The following is a 25,401-nucleotide window of genomic DNA, read 5'->3' as shown; positions in this document are numbered from 1 at the left end:
TGTCACGTGCCTGTGTGCACTAACCCCTCCTCATTCTCCTCCAACAGGAAGCCAAGAAAGACACTCCCAAACTGTCCAAGAAGAAGCTAAGGCGGATGAACCGATTGACTGTAGCCGAACTCAAACAGGTTTCACATGCGCACAGTAACACTCGCCAGCACGTACACGCCTCCTAGAACTCCTCCTGAACAAAGCGTTTCGTTTGCATCCATATGCAGATTACATTTTTGTAGTTCCAAGGCAGTAGCCGCCTTGACTGTGTTAACTCTGAACCCTTTTGACCCTCGACCCTTAACCCCACTCTGACAGCTGGTGGCTCGGCCGGATGTGGTGGAGATGCACGACGTGACGGCGCAGGAGCCCAAGCTGCTGGTGCACCTGAAGGCCACGAGGAACACGGTGCCCGTGCCTCGTCACTGGTGCTTCAAGCGCAAGTACCTGCAGGGCAAGAGGGGCATAGAGAAGCCACCTTTCGAGCTGCCCGAGTTCATCAAGCGCACCGGCATCCAGGAGATGAGGGAAGCCCTGCAAGAGAAGGTGAGGCTCATGCTCCGGCTGCGTAGGGAAGGGCAGCGGTTGGAGGCTTGTGCTGGATGCTGATGGAGCCTCACCCCGGGGGCTTGGATGACAGGCGCTCAGTGAGGGATCTCCTCTCCAGGCTGCTCAGTGCCTGCTAACTGACTATAGGTTCCGTTTAGTTGTTGACAGTATTTGTTATAGCTGAGGTGATGTTATGTTACCCCCTTTTCATGGTAAGTTCACTATAACTTCAGTAAGCTCTTAGAGGTGATAGGAAGGCATTTCTTCCTCACTGTGCATCCTAACCAGAGAGCAAAAGACCTACTGACATGAGAAAAGCCCGAGATCGAAGCCTCTAACTTCCTATTATAAGATGAGAACTGGCAGGTAGTTTGAGGCTGACCCCGTCTTGACCTGCAGGAGGATGCCAAAACGATGAAGACTAAAATGCGAGAGAAGGTTCGGCCAAAGATGGGCAAGATCGACATCGACTACCAGAAGCTCCACGATGCCTTCTTCAAGTGGCAGATCAAGCCCAAGCTCACCATTCACGGGGACCTGTACTACGAGGTCAGAGTTCATCCTTGAGCTTCAGTGTTGCACTTGCAGGGCACAGAGGCATGAAGCACTGGCACCTGATGGGTTCTTTCATGCTCTCTGAGGTCTTGTGGAGACCAGCTGTGGCGTGACGCTTTGCTCTGACTGTGCCTCTAGGGGAAGGAGTTTGAGACGCGACTGAAGGAGAAAAAGCCTGGAGATTTGTCTGATGAGCTGAGGATAGCTCTGGGCATGCCCACTGGCCCCGTGAGTCCTTCATCACACCCCCTCCTTTTCATCACATCCTACTCTAGGGTTTAATTTCCTCCATGTTTAGTCATTTTGGATTGTACGGAATCCAATTTTAAAGTAGCAGATTTTGTGTTTTTCTTTGTCATGAAGCTTTTTGTCCAGCAGATGGCAGTGTATATTTGAGCCAGCATTTTTCAAGTGGGACATGAAGCAGTTTAGTTTGGAGTGATTTGCTGGCAAAGTCATAATTTTATTGTACATAATTAACACTTTGCTACATAGTAGATTTCTTTATCTGGTGCACAGAAGCAGACAACTGAAGAGTTTGGATAATTATTTTGAAGTGCTGAAACATCATCTCTCTCCCTCCCTCCACCTCTCCACCCCTGCAGAACTCCCATAAGGTTCCTCCTCCCTGGCTTATTGCCATGCAGAGGTACGGTCCTCCCCCCTCCTACCCCAATCTGAAGATCCCTGGGCTCAACGCCCCCATTCCTGAGGTGAGTGTGGGCCAACGGAGCCTCCAGCGCCTTCAGAATTCCACTTTTACTTCCGTCTTGCAAGTCTGTAATCATGGAGAAAAATCAGAATGCAGTTCCTTTTCTGATTTAGTAGAATCTTTAATTTTCAAAAATCCTGAATGAATGTACATTTGAGTAGAATAAGTTTGGTTAATATACTTGGAAGGCCAAAAAAATCCAGCTTGCAACACTAACACAAGCAATGGTATTGTATGCTGTATCTTAAGTGGAAGACAGAATCCAAACTTGTTTTGATGTGTGCCAAATCTCTCTCTCGCATGCACGCACCTCTCCAGAACTGCTCGTTTGGCTACCATGCCGGAGGCTGGGGGAAGCCTCCTGTGGACGAGACTGGAAAGCCCCTCTATGGAGATGTGTTTGGGACCAATGCTGTTGATTTCCAGGTGAGATACACACTCTTCATTCAGCAAGTCTGTATACTAACTAGGATGTTTTAGAAAGCTGAAGTGGGATTTCAAACCTTCATGTGTGCGTGGTTTGTGAAACCAGGCCAAAGCAGAAGAGGAAGAGGTGGACCGCACACCATGGGGTGAGCTGGAGCCGTCGGATGAAGAGTCCTCAGAAGAAGATGAGGAGGAGGAGAGTGATGAGGACAAACCGGATGAAACCGGATTCTTCACACCTGCGGACAGGTATGACTTGCGGTCTGCCTATGTGTCTACATTATCCTACATATTAGAAGTAAGGAGATGAATGCGCCTTTGACACAAATGTGAGGACTAATCCATCTCTCTCTCAGTGGTCTAATCACTCCTGGTGGGTTCTCCTCTGTTCCTGCGGGTATGGAGACGCCCGAGCTGATTGAACTCAGGAAGAAAAAGATTGAAGAGGCCATGGACGGGTGAGTGTGTGTGTGTGAATATGGGCGAGGAACACGGCATGGCAGGGGGTGAAATCAAAACAAGATATTTCAAGAATGTTGTTTATATTTGAAAATATGTGTTGGAGATTCTGGATAAGGATGTTTGTATGAATATTTCAGCTGTTTGTTGGTGAGTTGATCTTGTCTTGACTGACCCATGGATTTTTCTGAGAACAGGAACGAGACTCCTCAGCTGTACACGGTTCTGCCTGTGAGACCAACGGGCCCGGTGGGGGCGGCCATGATGGCCTCCACACACATCTACGACATGTCTGCGGTGAGCATCTGCGTGTGTGTGCATGCGTCTGTATGCGATAGGTGTGAAAAGGATGTCGAATGATGTGCACCCTCTACTTTACTCTGTGTGTGGGCATGGCCCAAATCCTCAGCTAATGCGGCTTGTAGACCTGGAACAGGAGTGATAAGCCTGTCTGCGTGATTGATGCCGGTATCTGTGTTCCTGCCAGCCGCCTCGTTCATCGGCGAGGCCACTGGTCCTCCATTACATGCAGATCCATCTTCCAGATGGGCCTCATTTGCATTTTAAATGACGAAAAAGATCAGCGTGTCATGGCGCGCATACTGACACAGGCTTATTTTTAAACATTCCTCTCTGTTTGTCACACTCTTGTTCTTTCTGGTTTTCATGTGCATGCTCTCTCGCTCTTTCTCTCCCACCCTCCATCTCCCTCGTTCTGTCTGTGTCTTTGTCCCGCTGTCTCTCCTCTCCAGGCGGGAGCGGGCCGTAAGGCGGGCGGAGCAGTAGGCGGCGCGGGTGACTCCCAGGGTGTGGAGGTTGCCCTGGCTCCGGAGGAGCTGGAGCTGGACCCCATGGCCATGACGCAGAAGTACGAGGAGCACGTGCGTGAGCAGCAGGCCCAGGTGGAGAAGGAGGATTTCAGTGACATGGTGGCTGAGCACGCTGCCAAGCAGAAGGTACCGCCATGCACCCTCAAGCAGTCGATATTTGTTTAAATCATACCGTCCCTCCCATGGCCTTGTAGAGCTCTGAGAGTCGAGTTGAGCTTTCTTCTGAAGTTCCGTTTCTACCAACACTAGCATCAGCAACAGAGCTGTTTTAATATGGACGGCAGGGTCCATTAGTATTAAAATGCCTTGCCACCAGAACTGACAGTTTGGCCATTCTCTCTTAATTCTGATGGACCGAAGGGTGTTGGTTTCTCCGATTACAAATCTTGTAAAAGCTCCTACAGATAACTCCTGCAGTGATGAAGGAGCCGCTGTCCTCACCCAGTCCTCCTTGTGCATCACTGCCAGGGGCGCTTTATCGTGAGAAACACTGTTTTCACTGATGAAGGACCTCGGTCTGAAATGTCCTGTTCCCTTGTAAACCTTGTGTACTATACTGACACTTTTAGTATCTTTACATCTTTAACAGGTAATTCAGATATATGTACGTACATGTTACTTTTCTAAATCGGTCAACATATTGCCATTTTTGTTTCCCCCTTAGAAAAATATTCCTGGCTTTCAGATTGCAAACACCAGTAGGAGGAGGTGTGGTTCAGGACTGTAATTCTGTAATTCTGGCTTAGACTGTAGTTCTAAGCCATGTAGCCAAAGTAGCCTGCAGTAAAACTTTAAAAATCAAACTTGTTTGTATGTGTTTGTTTAAAAATGTAACAGCCAGTCCTGTAGAGTACGATTAAATTCCTCCCACTTTCCTGAGTTGGTGTGAGTCATAATGACTTGTTTGAGTGGTAGGCAACTCTTGCTCTCTAACTGCTTTTTGTGTGTGTGTGTCTGGCAGCAAAAGAAGAGGAAGGGACAACCCCAGGACACTCGCGCAGGAGCCAAGAAATACAAAGAGTTCAAGTTTTAACGTGGAGTCAGGCAGCAGGCCAGCGACATTCACACCGTCTGAAGTTCTTTTTAATCTGAGTTCTATAGAAACCACAGCCCCTATGTGTAGGCTGATTTAGATGTGACATGTTTATTTTTCAGTCTCTTTTGTAAATAAAATACAAATCCCATGCCATTTTACACATGTCTATTTATTGAGCAGATATCCTCAGGGCATCGTAAACAGACTTCTGTTTGAGCAACTTCCTTTTTAGAGCTTCTAAATAGCAGTTGATTGTAAATATCGGCAGGTCTTGCTTTGGACTTTTCCTGTAACTTGCAATGCAAAGCTACTTCCTTTCTTCAATGTTGTATAGGCAAGCTTGTAGTTTGTTTGGCCTGGTGAAAACCTGTTGTGGTCCTGGTATTAAGTTGTAGCCTAATGACCCAATCCAAGGGTGCAACGACATAGTGGTTCCATCAGGGGGGTGCAAGGAGTCGCTGGTAGCCTACCGATCACCTGATGTCTGAGAGACAGCTAGACCTACTTAATTGCTTTCACTGGCTCTGATTGTCACCCATGCCCACACACTCCCTCAGCTAAAAGCACATTGTCTTTAAAGCGCACACACATTTATGTGTATCTAACTTTTCTTCTTCTTTTTTTACAGCAGTAAACAATGCGTAGGAAATGAGTTGCTTTGGGCAGATTTGACGTGTGTTCTGCGTGCCCCAATGTGACCACTTTTTATTGTTGAGCATACCTTTCTTGTCTTGGCGGTAGTTCCATCTCGGTAACAGCAGGGATGCCATCTTCAGGGTCTCTGAACTGTGCAGCTGAGTGTGTCTTCTGGTGTAGCACCCCCAGTTACATGTAGAAAGAGTTGGTAGAAGTGTGAATTGAAAGGATGCACTAAACTACGCTGCACCGCAACGCCTGCTTTTGACGTCGTTGGTTTACGTAAGACAGCTGAAACGGCAAGGTGTTGACTGCAATGCCCTGGTCTTTTCAGGCAGCCTGCAATGTGTTCCTTTTAAGGGAAATGCCACAGCAGAGGAAAACCCCTGCATGTCTCGGCCGAGGACTTCTGCTTCCTCCCCTATGGCAGGGCCTAACCCTGCATGTCGGGATCAGGCACTTTTTTGAGGTCTGTGCTTGTGCTCGCAATAGCAGCCAGGTGGTGTTTCCATGCACGGTGATCATCAGAAAGAAAACGCATAGCATGCTTGCCCTGCTCTGTCACCTTGCTGAGTTTACACAGGGAGCGAGGTGTTTATTCAGGCAACTCGCGCATTGAGTTTACTGCTCGCGGTGGAGGTGAGAGTGGGCTCTGGCTGGCTGAATTGCTGTTATCGAGCTGCCTGCTTTTTCTCAAGAACAAACCTTGCAGCTGTAGCAAGTGTCTCACTCTTTCTGCATCCACCATGTTACTGTTTATTATATACCTCTTCAAAATCTAGCAGCTATCCAGCAGACACCAGAACCATTTCTGTGAAACACTCACTAAGTGTGAGTGACAAACGCAGAGAGAGGGAGAGAGTTGGAAAGTGTGACTGCCAAATTATTAGTACCTGTGGAGTGTGAATATAGTTGACACAATTAGATAAAATGGAGGCTGATTCTGCCAACATTTCCATATAAAACCCCAATATACCTTCCCAAACTTGTGTATCATTATATAGACTTAAAACAAGTGACTGATTAAGATAATTATTTTACAAAAAGATACATAATCGCACATTTACAGCCATTGGGTACAGTGCTAGTTAAGATACTCTAGGCTATAGCAATTTATTATGATGTGACATTGGCTGTTAACTCATATGTGTAGTTCTGTTTAGGAATGATGCTATAGACCTGTGAGATCTAATCAAGCCTGTGTTACAACTGTAATTAATCCAAGTGATGATAATCTCATAATCTGAGGATCTGTGGTTAGAGACATCTCACACAAGCAGGGCATCTGAAAAAGTGGCTGGATTATCTTTACCTTTGCAAATACAAAGAGAAATGAGAAAACTGAATGTGTGTTGGTCTGCATTCCTATTCACCTGCAAAATAGTTGCGTAAAACTGCTCTTTGATGATTTTCATCGCTCGGGTGTCTACGGTCCCGTAGGATAGGAATGGCGCGTTCATGGACGGGGGGTGGGTCATATGTTCCTGACTGATGGAGGTACTGGTCTTGGGAGACATCCGGAGGAAAACCATATTTTTTAAACAGCGTAAATTACACGAAGTTTACTTCACAACGAATGTATGATGAAATATATAAAAAAAGCGGAAGATAGGTTAGACAAATGGATAGAAAATCATACTCGTACGTTTGTGAACTTGTCAACGAAATCTCTTTGTCTTTCTCAGATTCCCTCATTTCTCCAACATTTAACACTAGACGATAACCGTCTAGTGCAAAGAGTCTTGCTCTGTTATCAACAAACTTCACAGCAGTGTTCAGGTAGCAAATAAACACGACGAATTGGCTCTAGCGACAGGGCTCAACAAGCGTTTTTATATCATGACAATAACGTGCTAAATGAAAAGGTCTGTTATGGAGAACAGGTTAATTCCCCAAGGTCGTCCGTCGAGACAAAGGTGAGGCATTACACACATTTAAAAAAACCTGCACCCTTTGCCATATGGGTTTCCTACAGCGGGCTTGTTGTTTTCGATTTTAATACATTTGGCATTTTCACTGAGTACCAAGGTCATTCGCGCACGTACGCACTGTTGCAGGTGTTTAGATAACAAAGCGACTCCTCCAGTAAATAAACACACAAACAAATTGATCAATCCTAATGAACTCTGGAGGAGGTGGATCGTCACCAAGAATCACGCGCCCAAAGACAACTAATCTTATTTCTTCGTTATGGAAAAAAATTAATTGTTCTGTTCCTCAACTAGGCTACCAATCTCTCTCTCTCTCACACACACACTGCAATTTATTCAGTAGGAATTGGAGCGTGCGTCTTTAACAGGAGGCGTCGCTTTTGTGGCAGGAGCGCTCGAGCACTGCTCTGCTCGGCACCGAGAAATTTCCGCTTCCTGCACCGATAAACATCCTCACCGAGTTGAGAAACACTCCCCGCGGTCCTTTCGCAACGAGTACGGGATTTTACGCCGTGAACGCTGTAGCCTGCACACCCAAGCGATCGTTACAAGAACGGGCTAAACCTCGCGCCTCGTGGACGGATGGTAATCCTCGTGCTGTAGGTGATTTTCGGTGCAGCGGAGCTTCGAGGAACTGCCCGAATACCTCTAAGCGTTTCAGCTGTTTTGAAACCAAATCTACCTCCAGCATGTCGGAGCGAGGAGGGCTCCCGAGGACTGGAGGGGTACCGTCACCGCAGCCCTCCAAACCGGTTGCGATTAGCTCGAATCGCCCGGTACACATGAACCTCTATGCCACCTGGGAAGTGGACCGATCGTCCCCGAGCTGTGTGCCAAGGTAAGGCGCGTGGAGTGCGGGGAAAGAGGCTGTACGTGCTGCCGGATGCAGAGACATTGTGTGGCATGTAACACATCGGTTTGAGAAGCTTTTTCATGGCAGTCGTGTGCATGTGTAGGCATGCCGTTCAATACAAAACGGATGCATTTGAACTGAATTGTGTCGCGTCCGTCGGTGGAGGCAACACAAAAAAACTCATTCGTGAATACGATGTAGCATTTTGATGTGCGGAGGGATGCGTGTTTTCACCAGCACTTCTGCAAAACAAAGAGACTTGCTTGACTAGTAGCGGCCAACAATCTGGACACGCAGTCTGGGTCTCTGCTGCTGCCTGGAGTTACAAATATAATACGTGAAGCGTTTTCCTTTTAACAGCTATATGTCGGTCTAAACTATCCATGCTTTGCATATACCCAGTAATAGAGCAACGCCTCGTGCGACCCCCGATTCTGTCCTTGCAGTCTTACGGTTTTCTGTAGTGTCATATAATGTAACATAAATATAAGCTATCGAAGCTGTTGGGGCAAACAGCGAGAGCCATTATTTGTCATTTGAAACTAATGACTCTTCAGCTTTATTTGTGGCTACTTGAATCAGGTAACGAGTAATTTTGCTCGTCAGGCCTAAGGTAGACTGGGGAAAAGCCCCCCCGGTTAAAACTGAAACGGATTCTTTTCTGACACTTAATGAATTGAACTAGTCGGCATACATATTTCTCGATTTGTTTCCCTGCATGGTTTTGGGGCTAGCCATTAATAACGGATGTAATTTTGTTTTGTTTCGTAACATTTTAAGTGAGAAACATTTGGCTCCCCGGCTGCGCAGCTCCATCTTAACACGGCTTAATGAGTCACGTGAGGGGTGTGTGTTTGTGTATACACGTACGTACTACAACAGAATGTGAAACCGTCTGTTTTGTTGACGCAAGTTGTTTCTCCTTATACTCTGTCCCAGATGTTTGTTGAATCAGTCGCCCAGGTGTGTGTGTGTGTGAGAGAGAGGGAGAGTCCCTTGGGGAAAGAGTGGCGTATTTCTCAGCGAACCAGAAAGTGTGACTCATCACAAAACATGCCATATAATGGGCTACATCATTTTCTCGGTATTATCAGAACAAGTTTATAGCCTACTAACGGAATTCAAAATGCCGCCCTCTGACGGCACTGATTCATCTGCAGTCTAGTCGTTCGACGTGCGACATTTTAAAATGTTATTGTAATGGTTCTGTGATTTAATACAAACGCAATTTGAATGATCATTGAACACCTAAGGTGTGTTTGGTTTAGGTCAACAATTGCAGAGCCTTCCGGTTTGACGGGCATTGAGCAGCAACTCGGTGGGTTATTAGTTTGCTGAGTGTGTCGTTATCAGTGAGTAGCGAGGAGGCACACGGTGGCGACGCGTGCGTTCAAAGCGCCGCCTGCACAATGCGTTGCCTTATGCAAATGCGCTGCTGGTCACTCATTTACATCAGTTTCCCCTGCAGTCGGTTAGGACCGAGTGTGTCGCATCCTTTTGTTTGCGCTGCTGCCAAATTCGGTGTGTTGCAAAAGTTCCTCAGCAGTCCTGCAGATTTAAATCCACAGAGAAACGGTGAGAGCTGGAGATTGGCGGAAGACGAAGGGAAAGTGGAGAGCTTCGAGTTCCAGTCATGACCTTGCTCCTGTTGCTACTGCTGCTGTTATTGTTACTACTAGCTCTTCTGTTACTGGTACTGTTACTGCTCCCACTACTTTTCCTGTTTCCACTATTGCTGATGCCTTCTGAGTTTTACAAAACGGCTGCAGGGAGAGGGAGAGATGCTGCTCAATATTGGAACAAGCCGGAGCAAGCTTTAACATGAAGTGGCTTGGGTGTGCATGCGAGCAGTGGTTTGCTGGGTGAAACATCTTGTTAATCACCCACTGAGCCTTGGCAGGCAGGGCAGCGGGCCTGACCTGCAGCCTGAGCTAGCCCAAAACGTCTGGGGTTGGAGCACCACACCATAAAGCAAGCCCTGAGCACAAGGGTCGTTCTTGAGCTCATCTTTACCTGTGTAAGGGTTTTTTCATTTATTCTAACGGTAGCCCAGGTTACTCCAGTCGCACTCGAGCTCTAGTAGGAGTATAATCTGAGCAGTTGGCTGTAGACTGAAGCGTGTCTATCTGTACATCTTCAGACCACGCACACACACACACACACACACACACGAGTGTGCCCACAGAGCATGGTTATCTGTCACCATCACACTGCTTGGTGTTTGGGAGTGAAGGCTATGTAATGGTACATACACTCAAGATGCTTGGCATTCTTCAACTTTCATCCACGTCTTAAGCAAGTTATGGGAAGTTCGCACGATGAAGTAACCATTTTTGTCAGGAAACATTCATTTGGCTTTGGGTAGATTGTTTTCTGGTGTGTGAGCGCGTGTGTTGTTTTATTGTTCTAGTGCTTGTTGTCTCCCTTTTTTTTCTGTCTCTGTTTCTCTTCCTCATTGCCCAGTCACTCTCATTATGGTTAAGACAAAGCCTTTGGTGGTTTTTATTATTTTCTGAGATTTTTCATTTGTTTCCACACAGACTATGACTTGGGGAGAGACGCAGAGAAGTATATAAATACCCTTCCTGTGTGAAACTTCAGAAACTTGCAGTTGAACTTTTGGGTTATTTTAAACTAACCTGCATAGAGTGACAGGAAGGCAGCAGTGCTTTATGGTTGATTTTGACCATTTCAGGTAAACCCCTACTTATGAATGTAACACTTATGTGATAAATCTGCAGTATTCCAGCACATTATAGAAAGACTCATTTACATGCACAGAAATGAAGTCCTAAAATGTTATGCTTTATAGACTACTCATGTAACCCTTTTGCAAAGAAGTAAATTCCAGTTAATTCTCTAACCATTTGTTTAGATCAGCAGTCTAAACTGCTGGTTGTAATACTTTACAAAGCTCCAATCCTTTCCTGACCAGATTCAATTCTGCCTTAGTCCATGGTCATATAACCATGAAGCTGTTTTAGCTGCCAATCATGTTGATATCATGGCAAACTGAATCTGACTGAACCTTTTGCTTTAAGCTATGCATGTATAACTGAAATGCTCAGCTTCATGTACGTGTGAAAATGTGTGTGGGATCTGATGTTGAAACACAACACAATGTTTTTGAAGAACCTATTTTTAAAGTATTACAGAGACGTAACAAGTTATTCATGGCAAGTTTCTTAACCTAAGGATAATTTATGGAGTCATGAAAACTGAATATTCAATTAACCATGTAAACCATGCAGTCAGAGAAGGTCCGTGCAGTGGGTACAGCACGCGCAGCAGAGAGGCACTTCTGCAGACTGCGGGTACTGGGCTGAATATCGGGTGTTGTATCTATCACCATGGAAGAGGGGCTGGAGGATGCAGGATGCAGCCTGTATTGTACTCCACATTCTGCCTCTGTGATGAGAGACTGCAGGCTGAGAACGGCTTCGCTGCTGTGCTGTACCTGGCATCGGTACGCTCGCAGTGAACACCCGGCGTGGTCCTGGCAGAGGGCCAGCGCAGACCTACGGAAAGAGCAACTGACCCACAGAGATACTGAAGCTCTCTTGATGCATGGAGTTGGCGATGGTTCCAGAAGAACTGAAGGTAGGGCAGATGCACCTCAACCCAGTGAACCAATTACCCATTTGTTTGCCGTTGGCTGGCAGCAGAGAGAGATGCTCCTGGAGCCGAACGCCAGCCGGTGAGCGCCATTGTCTCTTGCGCTTCTCCCATCACCCCGATGTACAAGCAGGCCACCGAACTAACTGTGAAGTTTCGGACTGTTGTCTTGTAGAACACTAGTTGAGGTTTGATGACATTGCTGTTGTTTTCCTCATGAGGGTCCATTTCTGTTCCTCTGTTTTTCATTTCGTAGCATTTTAATTCATTGTTCCCGTTTCCTGTCGACCTTTGAGAAGGTTCCGGGGCTGTCGGGCTTGGCAGGAAGCTTTGCGTGTTTGGCACGGGCTCGTCCTAATGGGTGCCCCTTCCGTCCTCGTTTCTCTGGCTCAGCGCTCATCCCATTCTGCCCCCTCTTCATCTTGGCTGTCATACTCCTCTCCCATGTTTCATCATTTCATTTCTGTTTTGGTTTTTCCTCCTCCCGTCCTCCGACGCTCTAATTTAGCAGGTGGTTTGAAAGCAGTTTTCTTTTGCTCAGCAATGCATTAAAGATATTTCAGACCATTTCATGTGGCCTCTGGAAAAAATAGTTTCAAGTTATTTTTCCTCTACAAAAGTGGAAAGTCCAACTTGGTTTAAAGTTACAGGACAGGCTACTGACTGGACTTTTGTATTGAGCGAAAACCCAAACATGAGGCAAAACCTAAACTAATCCATTGCTCTCGTTCATGAACACATACATACACACCCCACAAAGTTTTAATCTTCCAACACACTGACCCACTGACACACTGACTTCAAGATGCATTCTGTATTGTAATTAACAACAGTGAAATATGACTGGCTGCGTGACTCAGTGAAATTGCTGACACTGCAGGCTTAAATAAATGTGTCTGACTGCAGACTCACTCTTCCTTCTATGGTCCCAGGGCACTCTCACTGACTCTCTTTTTATGGCTCGCTCTCTCTCCTTTTCTCCAACCTGTGGCCAGTCCAATAAATTATTTAGAAGCTTGCTTCAGTGAAACAATGGGGAAACTCACACTGGGCATGGGAGGAGTGAGGGGTGTTTCCATTGTGCCCAAAATGCAGGTGATTGGCTGCAGGACCCATCAGTCAACTCTTGAGTCTTTGCATTGTTGGAACCCTGTTCAGTCCTGTACCTTTTTTGTCTGTACATGTGTCACTGTGGAGTTTGAGTCAGAGAAAATCCTGAGCCATAAGATGACTGAGAGGAACACGACATCACTTCCACTCCATTTTCAGTAATGGAGAAATAACTGTTTAGTGTCTTTACAATATATTTTATCAAACTATGATGGCACCCTGTCTGAAACACATTTCTCCCAATGGAAATGATTCTCCCTCCCTGTACATGTTTATTACAACTCCATCTTCAGCCCCACCCCATCAGAAGGCAACAGTGGTAGTGGAGAAGCAGCAGCTCATGGCTGAAACGCTTGCTGCCCCTGTCCTCAGTCCCCTATCGTACGCCCCCTGTCCTGCCTTAGGATGTGTCTCTGTTTTGTCTTCTAACAGGAGTACTGCAAGGCTCGCATCATTACCGCAGTAGCCTTTTAATGATGATGTGTGCGGGCAGTGGCTCAGTTACCGAAGCCCCCTCTAGTTCTTTCAGCCTCTCGTGCATCTGCATTACAGTGTGTGTGTGTGTGTGTGTGTGTGTGTGTGTGTGTGTGTATGAGAGAGAGATTGTGACGTCTGTGGTGATTCCAGCTTGATCGTCACGTGGGTGTATGTGCATAACTCTCCGTGTTGAGGGCGGGAGTGTGTGCTCCTCCTAGAGATGTCTTAGCTATTCACAACACGCCCACACAAGAACGACGGCGTGTCTCCTCACTCAGGGGTGTCCCAGTCAGTGCTCGGTCCCCTCTAACAGCCCTTTGTACACAAGAGGCAACGTCAGCTTCACCTGAGTAAGGTTGGCCCCAACGTGTCTGTGAAAAATGGTGAGAGAGACCAGCTTAGGAACGTTAGCTAAAACCTTTACTAAAAAGTCAGGTCTTAACCAGCTTCTTTGCAGCTATAGAACTTTTTTGTAGACAGCACAAGGACAGCTAATCAGGCCAAAGACATGGCTAGCTGTGCGTGCGTGCGTCCCAGACTGCTAGGCAAAACAGGAGGTTGCAAGAGGGCTGTTTTTGAGGAAGTGAAAGAACAGGCATCCTTCCCGTTAATGCTTCCAAATGGAGGACACAAGCAATGGACTAACACCTAGATATGTGTGTACATGAGCATGCTCATCTTGCAAAAGCTGGTGTACAGGACACTGGCAAAATGGATGTTTGTCCCGTCTGTTTCACAAGCTGTATTTCATAAACACTGCAAATGATCAATTTGCACACACAGGATCTGCTGCAGACCCTTAGACAGACACTTCTGGACTGCCCCTGTTTCCATTTTTTTCATGTAGTAAACATGCACTTTTAGACAGCACCTACAGGGGTGTGTGGGTGGGGGGGGGGGCATGTTATTACCACGGGGTTCTGTACCTACATGCTGTAAGCTCATTATACTCCTGGCAGGTTACACCTCTCTAACTGTGATGCAGCCCAAAAAAACAAAAATGTTCCTGTTGTCATGACGACAGCCCAAGTGCCGTATGCAAATGAGTTGCTGGTCATAACTCCATGTCTCCTTCACCTCCTGTCAGTTCATCAGGCTGATTGGCTGGATCAGGCTGCTTTGCTTTCCATTGGAAAGTGAAGTTGCTTTAGCTCGGCTAGGTCGACCCAGTTGAACAATTAGCTCAACTAGGTTGCAGAAGTAGTATTCACACATGCCCACACACAGCAACTTGCTGCCCACCCTGGATGCAGGGTGCTGGATGTAGAACTGGGCTGTGTGTGTGTGTGTGCGCCCCTATATGAAATCTTGGTGTCTTTTGTGGGCGTGGTGTAATGATCATCGCTTGCGTGCACACACACACTTACTTTTGTCCGGTACACTGTGTGTTATCTGAGAGCAAAAGAGAGAATCAGTTAATATCTGAGAGAGATTGCACTGCATCTAAGAAGGAGAGAAGAGTGAGGAAAGATGGGGAGAGAGAGGGACAGGGAAGAGAACGAGGGGGGAAAAAGACCTGATGAGGGAGGATATTGGATGGAGGGAGACAGTTCTATTACATGTGATCAGAGAGTAGAGGGAGGGGATGAGTAACTGTCAGGTCTGTCAGATGGCTCTGGCTGTTGTAGGGCTTAAGATGAAGTCTTTCAGTCTCTTGTGGACTGCTCCTTCTTATAAGAAATCCATTTCTTCAACAAAAGACACCCCCCCCCCCCCCACACACACACACACACAGTGATAGAAAGATATAGGCCTATGCATAAAAATGGTCTCAAAGCAAAAACAAAAACGTGGCAAAATGATATTGATGTAAAAATGTTCACAACTAATTTATAGCAGCTCACAAAATCGCTGAAGTGTAATGACGGTTATTCAAAATGTCGACTTAAAAAGCCTGCGAATTAGGAGGATCACAAACGCAAGGTGTCCCTGCATCTCATGCATGCGCACGCACACTCACCCTCCACTGAGAAATAAGGAGTGGCTTGTCATCACATCATGGTATGCCAAACCACTACATCTTTGGATTGATAGTTTAAGAGCTTGAAATGAAGTGAGTACACCTGCACGAGTGCGCACACACACACAATAGCTCAGGTGATCTTCACTCCTTCACCCAACCATTTTATATGAATTCACCCTTCATTGGTGAATTCATTGGTGCAGTTTCAATGATTAATATATACATTCATTGTTTTAAACAGTCAGGGCTGATCAGAGGACAGTTGTAAGTCTATGACTGGAATGAACTTTCAACGAATGGGGTTTAAATATGATCAAGGATCTGCTGCCTAGACCAAAAAAAAAAGCTATCATTAGGCTTGTTTAACATGAGACTCTGGAGAGTAAGACTCAGTGAGTGTTAAACGGTGTGTGTGCTTTTTGCTCCCTACTCCCCCGAGGGAGGCGTCATGCGCTTGTGTTGTGGGAACGTGTGCGTGAGGTTTGTTAATGCTGACTAGCTTTAGCAGCGCAACACAGCTCATCCATTCACTTAAAAGCTGAGATGTGGGAGAGTGTGGTGGCGTAAAGACGCTCGCTGTGCTTTTTGTCACTGTGCTGGACTGCTGGAAAGTGGAACGTGTACATGTCAAAACGAACAAAAAAAAAAAGCAGTCGTGCTGAAATCTGGTCTTGAGTGTTTTGGTTGTGTGGTCAGTAAGTGAAATGAGGAAGTGTCATTCATATTTTATATTTATCAAACAAATTCTTTTGACCTTTCCGAGGATTCCCAAGGCACCAGAATAAAAGGATGTAAAAATATCTTGAAGTGTCATTATTGAAATTTGACTGTAAAGGCACTAGCTTATTAGCTGGCAAAATCTGTCAGCTGTAGTGACGAGGAGAAAATGTCTTCCTCATAGAGGAGTGGAAGAATGAGTGACTGATCTATTAAATGTGTCATCTTCCGTAATGCCCCCCTCTGTTCTCTTCAGACGTGGTCCTGATTCCAGAGCCTTGCTGGTTTCAGAGTGCAGTGTTAAGAGGTTCAGTCAAGGCTTCCAGGCCCGTTAATTCTGTTGCTTGTTACAGAAATGACCAAATGTTGCCCAAGTGTAAACTTTGTGAAAGCGATCCAAGTGCATCGTAAACTGTGTTGCAAGATTTGTTACAGTACAAGCATCTCCTATAACAGCAGAATGCTTTTTGGAAATGTTCTAAATGGACTACTGTAAACCGATGCACGTGGATTGTATTTTTAATAGATGGGTCCAGCCAAAAAAAACCAAACATGCAATTTTCATATGATACGAAATGACATGTTGACACTTCTAAGAAGTTCCCAAAGATTGACACTCAGTTATTGATCTGTGTACAAGGGCAATTTTTCATTGTTTTAATGTGCTTTTGGAGGCCTATGATAATTCAGCACTGCTTGTAGAGAGATCAGTTAAGCATTACATTTAAAGCAGTGCAGACCAGTAATTCATAAAGAACAGTGCAGTTTTGTATTCATTGCATTTATTCCATTGTGTTTGTGTACTATTTATGTCCTCTGTGGGGTGAAGATTGTCATGCTTAAATTGCTATATGAAACAGATTTTTCTAATTCTTTGGATGTGAAGTCAATTCACAAGCTGTGTGTGTGTGTGTGTGTGTGTGTGTGTGTGTGTGTGTGTGTGTGTGTGTGTGTGTGTGTGTGTGTGCGTGCCAGCTATGAGCTGGACAAAATGGTTAATGAAACGGAGCACACATACCCTTATAAGATAAAGCAGACAGCACTGTCTGATGGGCATGCATGCATACTAATGAACCTCCTCACTTTTAATCTCTGTGTGTGTTGGGGGTGGGGCTGCAGTGAGCAGGTCCTGCCAGAGTGCAGTTGGCTGTGCTATTTAACTGTGTGAGCTGCATCTTAATTTATTTTTCCCATGCAGAGTATGCTTTCATACAGATTCTACTCTTGTCAAATATCTTAAGAATAAATTGACTGAAAGGCCTGAGATCAAAAGAGAAGTGAGTTCTGGGTCTGTTTAAGTAGGTCTGATTGCTTGTGTATAAGGAGTTGCATGTTTTGACCTTGACATTAAACAGTCAGCTTTTCTGACATTGTTGCTTTAAGCTGCTTTTATTTCAGGGCTTTTCACATTTGTGGCACACAAAGCCCACCTGCTCCAAACTAGGACTGGGTAATATACACTGTTCCACATCTTCAAACAATTCCTAATATTACCCCAGTGTGTGGCAGATCGGTCTCCTGCTAACAGAAGCAATATTTATTTTGTGTCTCGAGTTTGAATCCCTTTCACATGAACCATTGTAACCATATCGTAAAAGTTTCAATGTATCCAAAATACTCTTGTAAATGAACAGTCAAGGAAATACATGCTGAGAAAAAAGTGTGTTCTACATTAATATGTTGAACCACTTTTGTGTTACGTTAGGTAGACCTTCACAATTTTAAAAGAAGCTGGTCCCTTTTAAAATGCATCTTCTAGCGCGAGCAAGTCGACTGCCCGTGCGGAACATACCTAGCAAACCAAATGGAGTTTCTAGCTCTCTCATCAGTAAATGACGCCACCAATCAGTGGCAGTGTGTCCCAAAAGTTAAGTACACAGAAAGTGTAACGTTCTCCTAACACCATAATGTAACTCCATGGAATTTACGTGTCTTAATAGATGGAAAACTAATGTGACCCCATTGCAGTTTTCACACGTCACTCGATACCCATTACACATATACCGCCTAACCCTCCTCCAGATCGATGTAGTGTTCGCTGCCTTATATTCATACTGCTAAAGTGAACCCATTAATTTTGCAAATATATATATATATATCAACTTTCCTTTTTTTTTGTGGATATGGTCACATTGATCAGTACTTTCCCATTCCATTGCTTGTAAGCAGTTCAGTTTTCCCGCACAAACAAATCCACACTTGCGCTCATTCACAAGCTAACGATATGACTTTCTGTGTTGAGCATCATATTTCCATTCGAAGAGGTGCAGGCATGTGTGTTCTGTCGTGTTCATAGTAAAGTTCTTATTTTTCCATGGTGATTCCCAGTAACCTTGCACTGTGCTCCATGTATGTAAAATACACGCACATACACAAGCACGTGTGTGTGTGTGTGTGTGTGTGTATGTATGTATGTGTGTATGTATGTATGTGTGTATGTATGTGTGTGTGTATGTATGTGTGTGTGTGTGTGTTAGCCAGCCCTGCTCGTTTGGGATTATAGGTGCAGGCCAGTAGCTTGCCTCAGGTCAGATCATTGCTTCATCTTCAGATGAGGATTTGGGCAGGAATTACACACAAACATAGAATATCTGTATGGAGAGATATGAGCTCAGTGGGTTTATAACCCAAAAGCGTTCAGAATTTCTGTTTGTGTGTGTGCATAATATGTGTGTGCGCGTACATACGTGTATTTGCACATTAGGGTTGAAGGATGAAAGCTGATGTATTGTCTGATTTTGGACTCAGGTCAGGCTCCAGGATGAAAAGGAGAAAGGTATTTGGTTTTTCATAGTAGATTTTTAAAATTAAAAAAAAGAGAGAGAGAGAGAGAGAGAGAGATCCCACGAAATGCACTGGTGAAAGGAGAGGGATGGAGAGATGAATGCATCAGAACAGAGACAGTAAGGGACAGCAGTCCCAACAGACCTATACCCCCACCTTCTCCAGGTCCTAGAAAATCCACTGGGGATGGAGTGCTCGCATGCTTGCGTGCATGCATTTGGCTGGAAATGAACCATGTATTCATCTTGACAAGGTCAAATGTGGCTGCAGTGCTGTGTGCACCTCTGTGAGACCAGAACAGGTATTGCTGGAGTGTTGCTACAGCCTGTATTGTATTGAATGGTATTGTTTCAACTTCTTTGGCACCTGCAATTGGAGAATCGCACATCAGGCGCATGTCCTGCAAATGACTCGGTGTGTTATCATCTTTACCCATTCATGCCCACTCAGGCTGCTACAACTGCCCTTGCATGACTCAGCAGATCTTTAAGGAGGCTCCACCTACGCTGGGACTCTACCCACTTGGTGGTGGGGAAACTATATCTGCTCTTATGCAGCCTGATCTCGTAATATGTCAATATCATAGTCTGTTGTACACAAAGTACGATCTAAATATCTCACCCAGCAAATGTATGCACCTGAAGAATGAGCTGAACTACCTGACTTATCACTGATCTTATTTTGTGTTGTCTGTGTGTCTCTCTATATCTGTGTAGCTAAGGAATAGTCAGTGTAAGCGTTTGAGATGTTTTGTATGTGCTTAGCTACTTTGCCTGCTATTGATTGACCTGTAATTTGAATTATTGATCAACTGATCAGCTTCCTTGCCACGAAAGATCATCTTTCATCTCCCCATGGTTTTAGTGGTAGTTACAATCAAACAGAACCCCCCCCCCCCCCCCCCCAAAAAAAAAAAAACATGTACAAACTGGCGGTGAGGACGAAACCTAAGGACAAACAGCTGACTCACTCAGGACTCACAAATCTTGGAGACCGAGCATGAGCCAGGGACAGTTTATGGACCCAGGACCTGACCCCCATGTCTGAGGCCAAATAGCACTTGATGTGGAGTAATGTCTTTAGAACGGTCTGTTGATGATGAATTACGATCCAGAGTGTCGGCTGAACCTAAAGATTGTGTGCGTGTGTATGCGTGTGATTGTGCTGCAGCCAAACCGACAAAAAAAACACTGATGCGGACCCCCTCCCTCCCCCCTCCTCCTGGTCTATTACAGGTGCTTGTCAACATCTGTCGTGTCCTCTGGGAGTCTCCCTGGAATCTCACAGTGCCTGCATTTCTTCTAATGACACTTTTAGTAATGGCGGCATTAGCCAGATGGATGCTCAGTCTTCCCTCTGTCCTGCCCAACACTCCCACAGCACGGTGGACCCAGCGTGGTTCACAGAAGGACCTGCTCCACAATGCCGCCCCTCCCCGACTGCATATCCTATGAATTGTTCGTTAAACCACTACTCATGGAAGGCCTCCAGGCCCTGCCCACCTGTTCCCACCGCGTCTTGCACTCTGTCCAGCGCTGCGTTAAACACGGTGAGCCGAGGTGTGCCGCCAGGCGTCTGGGCGGGCGAGCGGGGCTTTCGGGGCAGACTGCGTAGCCTTCACTGTGTGCATGGCGCTGCATGCACGGCTGGCAGGGTGCGGATGTGTGCGATCTGAACGCAGGCCTGCGTGCTCCGGGTGCCAGCTCGCACCAGGGGCAACCACGCTGCAGAGATCAGTCCCCTTCCACTTGGACTGCTATTAGCCAGCGCTGCTCAGCTAGCTCTGCTCATTATGTGTGCATTTCAGACTTAATGGCTCTAACTGCACTTTTATTAACTACCCTAAACCCTCATTCTCAGTGTTATAGGGCATGCTAAGCTCTTATTGCCAACCTGTGTGCAGTGCTATTTTATACATCTGCACATTCAGCCAAATCTGCCTGTCTGGCCACTACAGATGAGATGTTTTGCAACAAGCTTACAATACCCTTTATAAACACACACACAAATTGTGTTTGTTTGCTGCAGTACGTTGTCTGATCAAGCTAATGACAAAGCTGTGTGTGTGCGTGCATGTAATTGTAATTGATCCATGTTGCTGAGCGATGGGCTGATTGAACCGCACTATTTCAGGAGCTATCTCAGAGTCCCAGCAGACTGTGAATAATTCACCATGGTGACCTTCTCTTTCTGCCCAAAAAGACAAACATGCGTGCGCGCGAACACATGCAATATGCTAGTACTCCTGGTCTGTTCAGAGCAATGCTGCAGTGCTCCGTGGGAGTGTGTGTGGGGCAGTGTATTTTTATATGTACACAAATTAAAAGGCATGCTTGACACCATTTTAAAAATATGCGCACTAAGCTTTAAACCATCTATATTCACTTTATATTTCATAATCGACATTTTTGCATGAGCAGATAATCAGAGCTGGTAATCAGTGCTCAAACCTCCAGTGAAGTGGTCACCCAAAGGAACATGGAGGGCAATAACTTTCCTTTACAATAGTGGTCTTGCAGCTAGTTATGATATGGAAGAGAGCTCTCTTACAGATGGCAGCTTTATTCTTTTTCTGAAAAGAGAAGGAGGCACAGTCCTCATTCAGCCAACCTGAATTGTTTTGGCGAGCACAAGGGCAGCGACGTGCGAGCTTGGGTGCCGGCGTGCGGCCCTCCCCGGTCACGGGCTGGCCCGAGAGATTGTGTGTCCGTGTCTGTGTCCTGCACCTCTGACCCTCTCCCTCTGTGTTCAGGCTCTTCAACCTGACCCTGAAGAAGCTGGTGATGCTGAAGGAATTGGATAAGGATTTGACCTCTGTTGTTATCGCCGTCAAACTCCAGGTGCAGCTACGTCTGGAACCCGACGCCCCCCTAACGCTGTCCTTGTCACTCTCGCCCTCTCGGGTTCTCTCTCTATCTGTCAGTTTCCTGTTTTGTGCTCCTTTTCCCCTCCTCTCTCACCCTGTCTTCTACTCTCACCATCCTGTCAGAGTGAAGTGTTAATGGGAACCTCACGGAAGATCTGCTGTCAGATGTGTGAAAGTGCAAAAATATTCGCCATCTGCTCTCTTCCCCTCTCTCTCCTTATTTCACTCTCATCTTTCCTCAGGGATCAAAACGAATTCTGCGCTCCAATGAAATTTCGCTGTCTTCAGCTGGACTGACAGAGACTGACTTGCAGCTTACATTTTCTTTGCAGGTATCCAAGTTTCAAGTTCAAGTTTGGTTTATTTGTCACATACATAGTCATACACAGTATAACTCGCTGTGAAATGGTTGGGTGCATTGTTAGAGTCCTAAAGTCCTTATTACACATTAACTCTTAAAATAGCTTTAGTGACAGGCTCCCGAGACTCATTTTTAAATGAGAATTATTTAATTCCAAAGCTTGAACTGTTTTGAAGTAAGACATCCTAGTTTGACAGGGTGAGCGAGAATTTGATGCCCGTCCCATGGCCGGAGAGCTTGTCCATATACTTCAGCTGTTTAATGTGTTTGTGTTTGTCAGGATCAGTGCTTGTTTGACTAGCATGCCTGACGGCCTCTGACCCCCACTGAGCCCCTCTGACTCTGTGTTGCAGTACCCACATTTCCTGAAGCGCGACGCCAACAAGCTCCAGATAATGCTCCAGCGCAGGAAGCGCTACAAGAACCGCACCATCCTGGGCTACAAGACCCTCGCCCTGGGCCTCATCAACATGGCTGAGGTGATCCCCGTGACACCAGGCCGGGGGGGGAAGGGAAGGGAAGAAGAGTTTTACAGCACTGTGTTTTTAATAATGACCCCTGACCTCTCTCTGTGTATGTGTGTGTCGCCTGCCTCCGCCTCCCCCAGGTGATGCAGCACCCTACAGAAGGTGCTCAAGTGTTGGGCCTCCACAGCCAGCTGAAGGAGGCGTCTGTGCCCGTGGCAGAGGTGAAGGTCTACTCCCTCTCCAGCCAGCCTATTGACCACGAGGGGCCCAAAGCGAAGATGAACGGTGAGAACGGGTTTGTGCGGAGGGAGTGATGTCAGTGGAATGAACTGCTGGAGAGATCTTTAGGAACTTGGAGACGTTGGCTAGCCTGCTTTATTTAACTTTCGGTCTGTTTCCCTACCTGCTTGCTATGTTTTTATCCCTTATGTTTTTATTCTTTCCTTTCCTTTTTCCTTTCTCTCGCGTCCTTCCTTTCACACTTTGTTCAGATCGTTCTCCGGACATGGATAACTATTCCGAGGAGGAAGAGGAGAGCTACTCGTCGGAGCAGGAGGGCAGTGATGACCCTGTTCATGGACAGGTAAGCAGTGTGGGTGCTGGAGGAAAGGAAACAGAGACTGAACCAGTCCGTCTGCTGATGAGGGAGAACAGGAGGAAGCAGATTGAGCGGAGCAGGATGAGAAAGGGGAGAGTTGTGTGAGAGTGAGAGCCATGACCTTGTAAGCGGGTGTGTGTGTGTGTGTGTGTGTGTGTGTGTGTGTGTGACTCCATTTCTCTGTTCATCACAGTATCTGTATGATGAAGATGATGAGGTGAGGAAGAAGAAACCTCGGCGTAAACTTACATCCAGTGCAGCAATCACCAGAGTAAGTGTGTGTGTGTGTGTGTGTGTCAGAGTTGAATATGCTAAGTTTCAGTTTATATGGGGATGTGTGTGGAGGCCTTACTCAGCTGTAATGGTCTGCCAGGAAGAGGCCGTAGTTAAACTGGCCCCACGCGCACGCACACAGAGAGCAATGCCAAAACTGTAGAGGAGCTGGAATGAACCTTTTTAATGCTCAAAACTGAACCACAATAAATCAGAAATTAATGAGTGTAAATGGCACTGATCGTTGCAGCTTATACACTCAGAATTTTAACTTTAAGCTTAACTACACATGCGCGCGCACACAAACAGGACTATCAATCATTGGGACTAAAACTGTCAGGATAATGCATCATTTTATAACACAGTTTATAAATGCATATACTGATTCCCATTTAACACAACGTCACTGCCTGTGTGTGTCTGTGTGTGTGAGAGAGAGAGCAGGTATGGGCCATGTTGTGGTAGAATGTTGTGCACAACATTCTATCAAGCTCCCTTGGATCTGTCAGCGTCTGGACTGACTTAAGACCAGAAACCACCAATAAAAAAATTGCACTGTTTGGGGTTGTAATCTATTCCTTCAGGCCAAAAAGTGGTGGAGTTCTTTTGAGGTGTGTGTGTGTGTGTGTGTGTGTGTGTGTGTGTGTGTGCGCTCCTGCGGTCTTAATTCATCCAATGACACTCTCCTTTCCCTCCACAGCAGCCCAACATCAAGCAGAAGTTTGTGGCCTTGCTGAAGAGGTTTAAGGTTTCAGATGAGGCGAGTGCCTGCGTTTCCTCTGCCTGGTTGTTATCCATAATGTGTGTGTGTGTGTGTGTGTGTGTGTGTGTGTAATGGTGAACGGTGAGAGTCACACATCTCATGTCTGCATGGTGCGTCTAGGTGGGCTTCGGCCTGGAGCACGTGTCCCGCGAGCAGATCCAGGAAGTGGAGGAGGATTTGGATGAGTTGTATGACAGCCTGGAGATGTACAACCCCAGCGACAGCGGACCCGAGCCGGAGGAGACGGACAGCATCCTCAGCACCCCCAAGCCAAAGCTCAGGTCTCCCTCAGCACACACACACACACACACACACACACACACACACACACACACACACACAGAGCCATGTGTAGTAATCCACGCTCACTTACACACACACACACACACACACACACACACACACACATGGACATGTGCATACAGACACTGTGCTCCGTGTGTGTATAGATACAAGTATAAATTCATATGCATTCATATCATTCTGATATGGTCGAATTAAAAACACAACATGAACAGTACATAGACTGAAGTCAGTCAGAAATGGAGAAAGAGAGAGTATAGAGTGCCCTCTGGTGGTGAGCAATGTTTATAATTTCCTTGGCACAGTAACCTCTAGTGCACACTATATCATTAGCAAAAATCACTATAATCAGGGAATAACTCAGTCTGTTTAAATCAGTCTAATCAGTCTGATGAACCATAGCCTAAACACACGGATGTTTAAAAACAAGTACAGTGGGAAAATTATACAGCAACAGTCTGGTGGGCACTGAGTGAAGCCTTGGGTGTGTGGGCTGTCAGTTTGAGAGAGCTTTGTGTTTGTGCGTGTGCAGGCCATTCTTTGAGGGAATGTCCCAGTCGAGCTCACAGACGGAGATCGGCAGCCTGAACAGCAAGGGGAGCTTGACCAGAGAGAACTTCAGCCCCGTGAGTGTGCGCGTGGGTCTGTGAGAGAGTGAACAGAGCCTCCTTTGTTCCCATGTCTGATTGAGAGCATGATGGGAGGATAAAGGAAGGATTAGAGAAATATGAGTAAAAATGGTGACATGCCAGGAAAAGGACATTTTAGAGGGATGGGAGAAGAGGCTGGCAGTGTAGTATTAAGGATTTGAGAAGGGAGGAGGCTTACGTTAGCCACACTGACCAGAAAGAGCTGAAGTGGACCGTGTCAACACTAGGGTGCAGCTTCCCGCCTACACATGCATCTGTGGATGGAAGGATTTCAGCTTCATTGAATTCCATCTGATTCCTGGCACCAGTATAATTCAGTCCAAGGTTGTCAAGAAAGATGACTCTGCCTGTTAAGTCTGTTAACATCCCATAGTGAATGTTAGATGATTTTCTAATGCATTTTCTCCCCAAATTACTGCCAGTGGTCAATACGTAATAGGCCCGTGGCCAACGGTCGCGCCAAGCTTCTAGCATTG

The 25,401-nt window shown here is 46.1% G+C and overlaps 1 protein-coding gene across 1 annotated transcript in view; it reads left to right on the top strand.

The window, feature by feature from the left end:
• The window catches only part of sf3b2 (splicing factor 3b, subunit 2), a 39,009-nt gene that overhangs the window by 4,479 nt on the left and 9,129 nt on the right, over positions 1-25,401 (top strand). The window contains exons 12-31 of the mRNA XM_035519992.1: positions 48-128; positions 310-537; positions 940-1,089; positions 1,234-1,323; positions 1,701-1,808; positions 2,126-2,233; positions 2,340-2,482; positions 2,590-2,691; positions 2,890-2,989; positions 3,445-3,648; positions 7,515-7,963; positions 21,397-21,484; positions 21,753-21,842; positions 22,225-22,350; positions 22,479-22,623; positions 22,830-22,921; positions 23,130-23,207; positions 23,910-23,969; positions 24,093-24,253; positions 24,808-24,901. Of these exons, the coding sequence (XP_035375885.1) occupies positions 48-128; positions 310-537; positions 940-1,089; positions 1,234-1,323; positions 1,701-1,808; positions 2,126-2,233; positions 2,340-2,482; positions 2,590-2,691; positions 2,890-2,989; positions 3,445-3,648; positions 7,515-7,963; positions 21,397-21,484; positions 21,753-21,842; positions 22,225-22,350; positions 22,479-22,623; positions 22,830-22,921; positions 23,130-23,207; positions 23,910-23,969; positions 24,093-24,253; positions 24,808-24,901 (2,697 nt within the window). The remainder of the gene's footprint in view (positions 1-47; positions 129-309; positions 538-939; positions 1,090-1,233; positions 1,324-1,700; positions 1,809-2,125; positions 2,234-2,339; positions 2,483-2,589; positions 2,692-2,889; positions 2,990-3,444; positions 3,649-7,514; positions 7,964-21,396; positions 21,485-21,752; positions 21,843-22,224; positions 22,351-22,478; positions 22,624-22,829; positions 22,922-23,129; positions 23,208-23,909; positions 23,970-24,092; positions 24,254-24,807; positions 24,902-25,401) is intronic.

This window comes from Electrophorus electricus, chromosome 19, assembly GCF_013358815.1.
Source record: "Electrophorus electricus isolate fEleEle1 chromosome 19, fEleEle1.pri, whole genome shotgun sequence".
NCBI lineage: Eukaryota > Metazoa > Chordata > Actinopteri > Gymnotiformes > Gymnotidae > Electrophorus > Electrophorus electricus.
The sequence above is the reverse complement of the archived record's forward strand: the minus strand, read 5'-3'. Positions and strand labels throughout refer to the sequence as shown.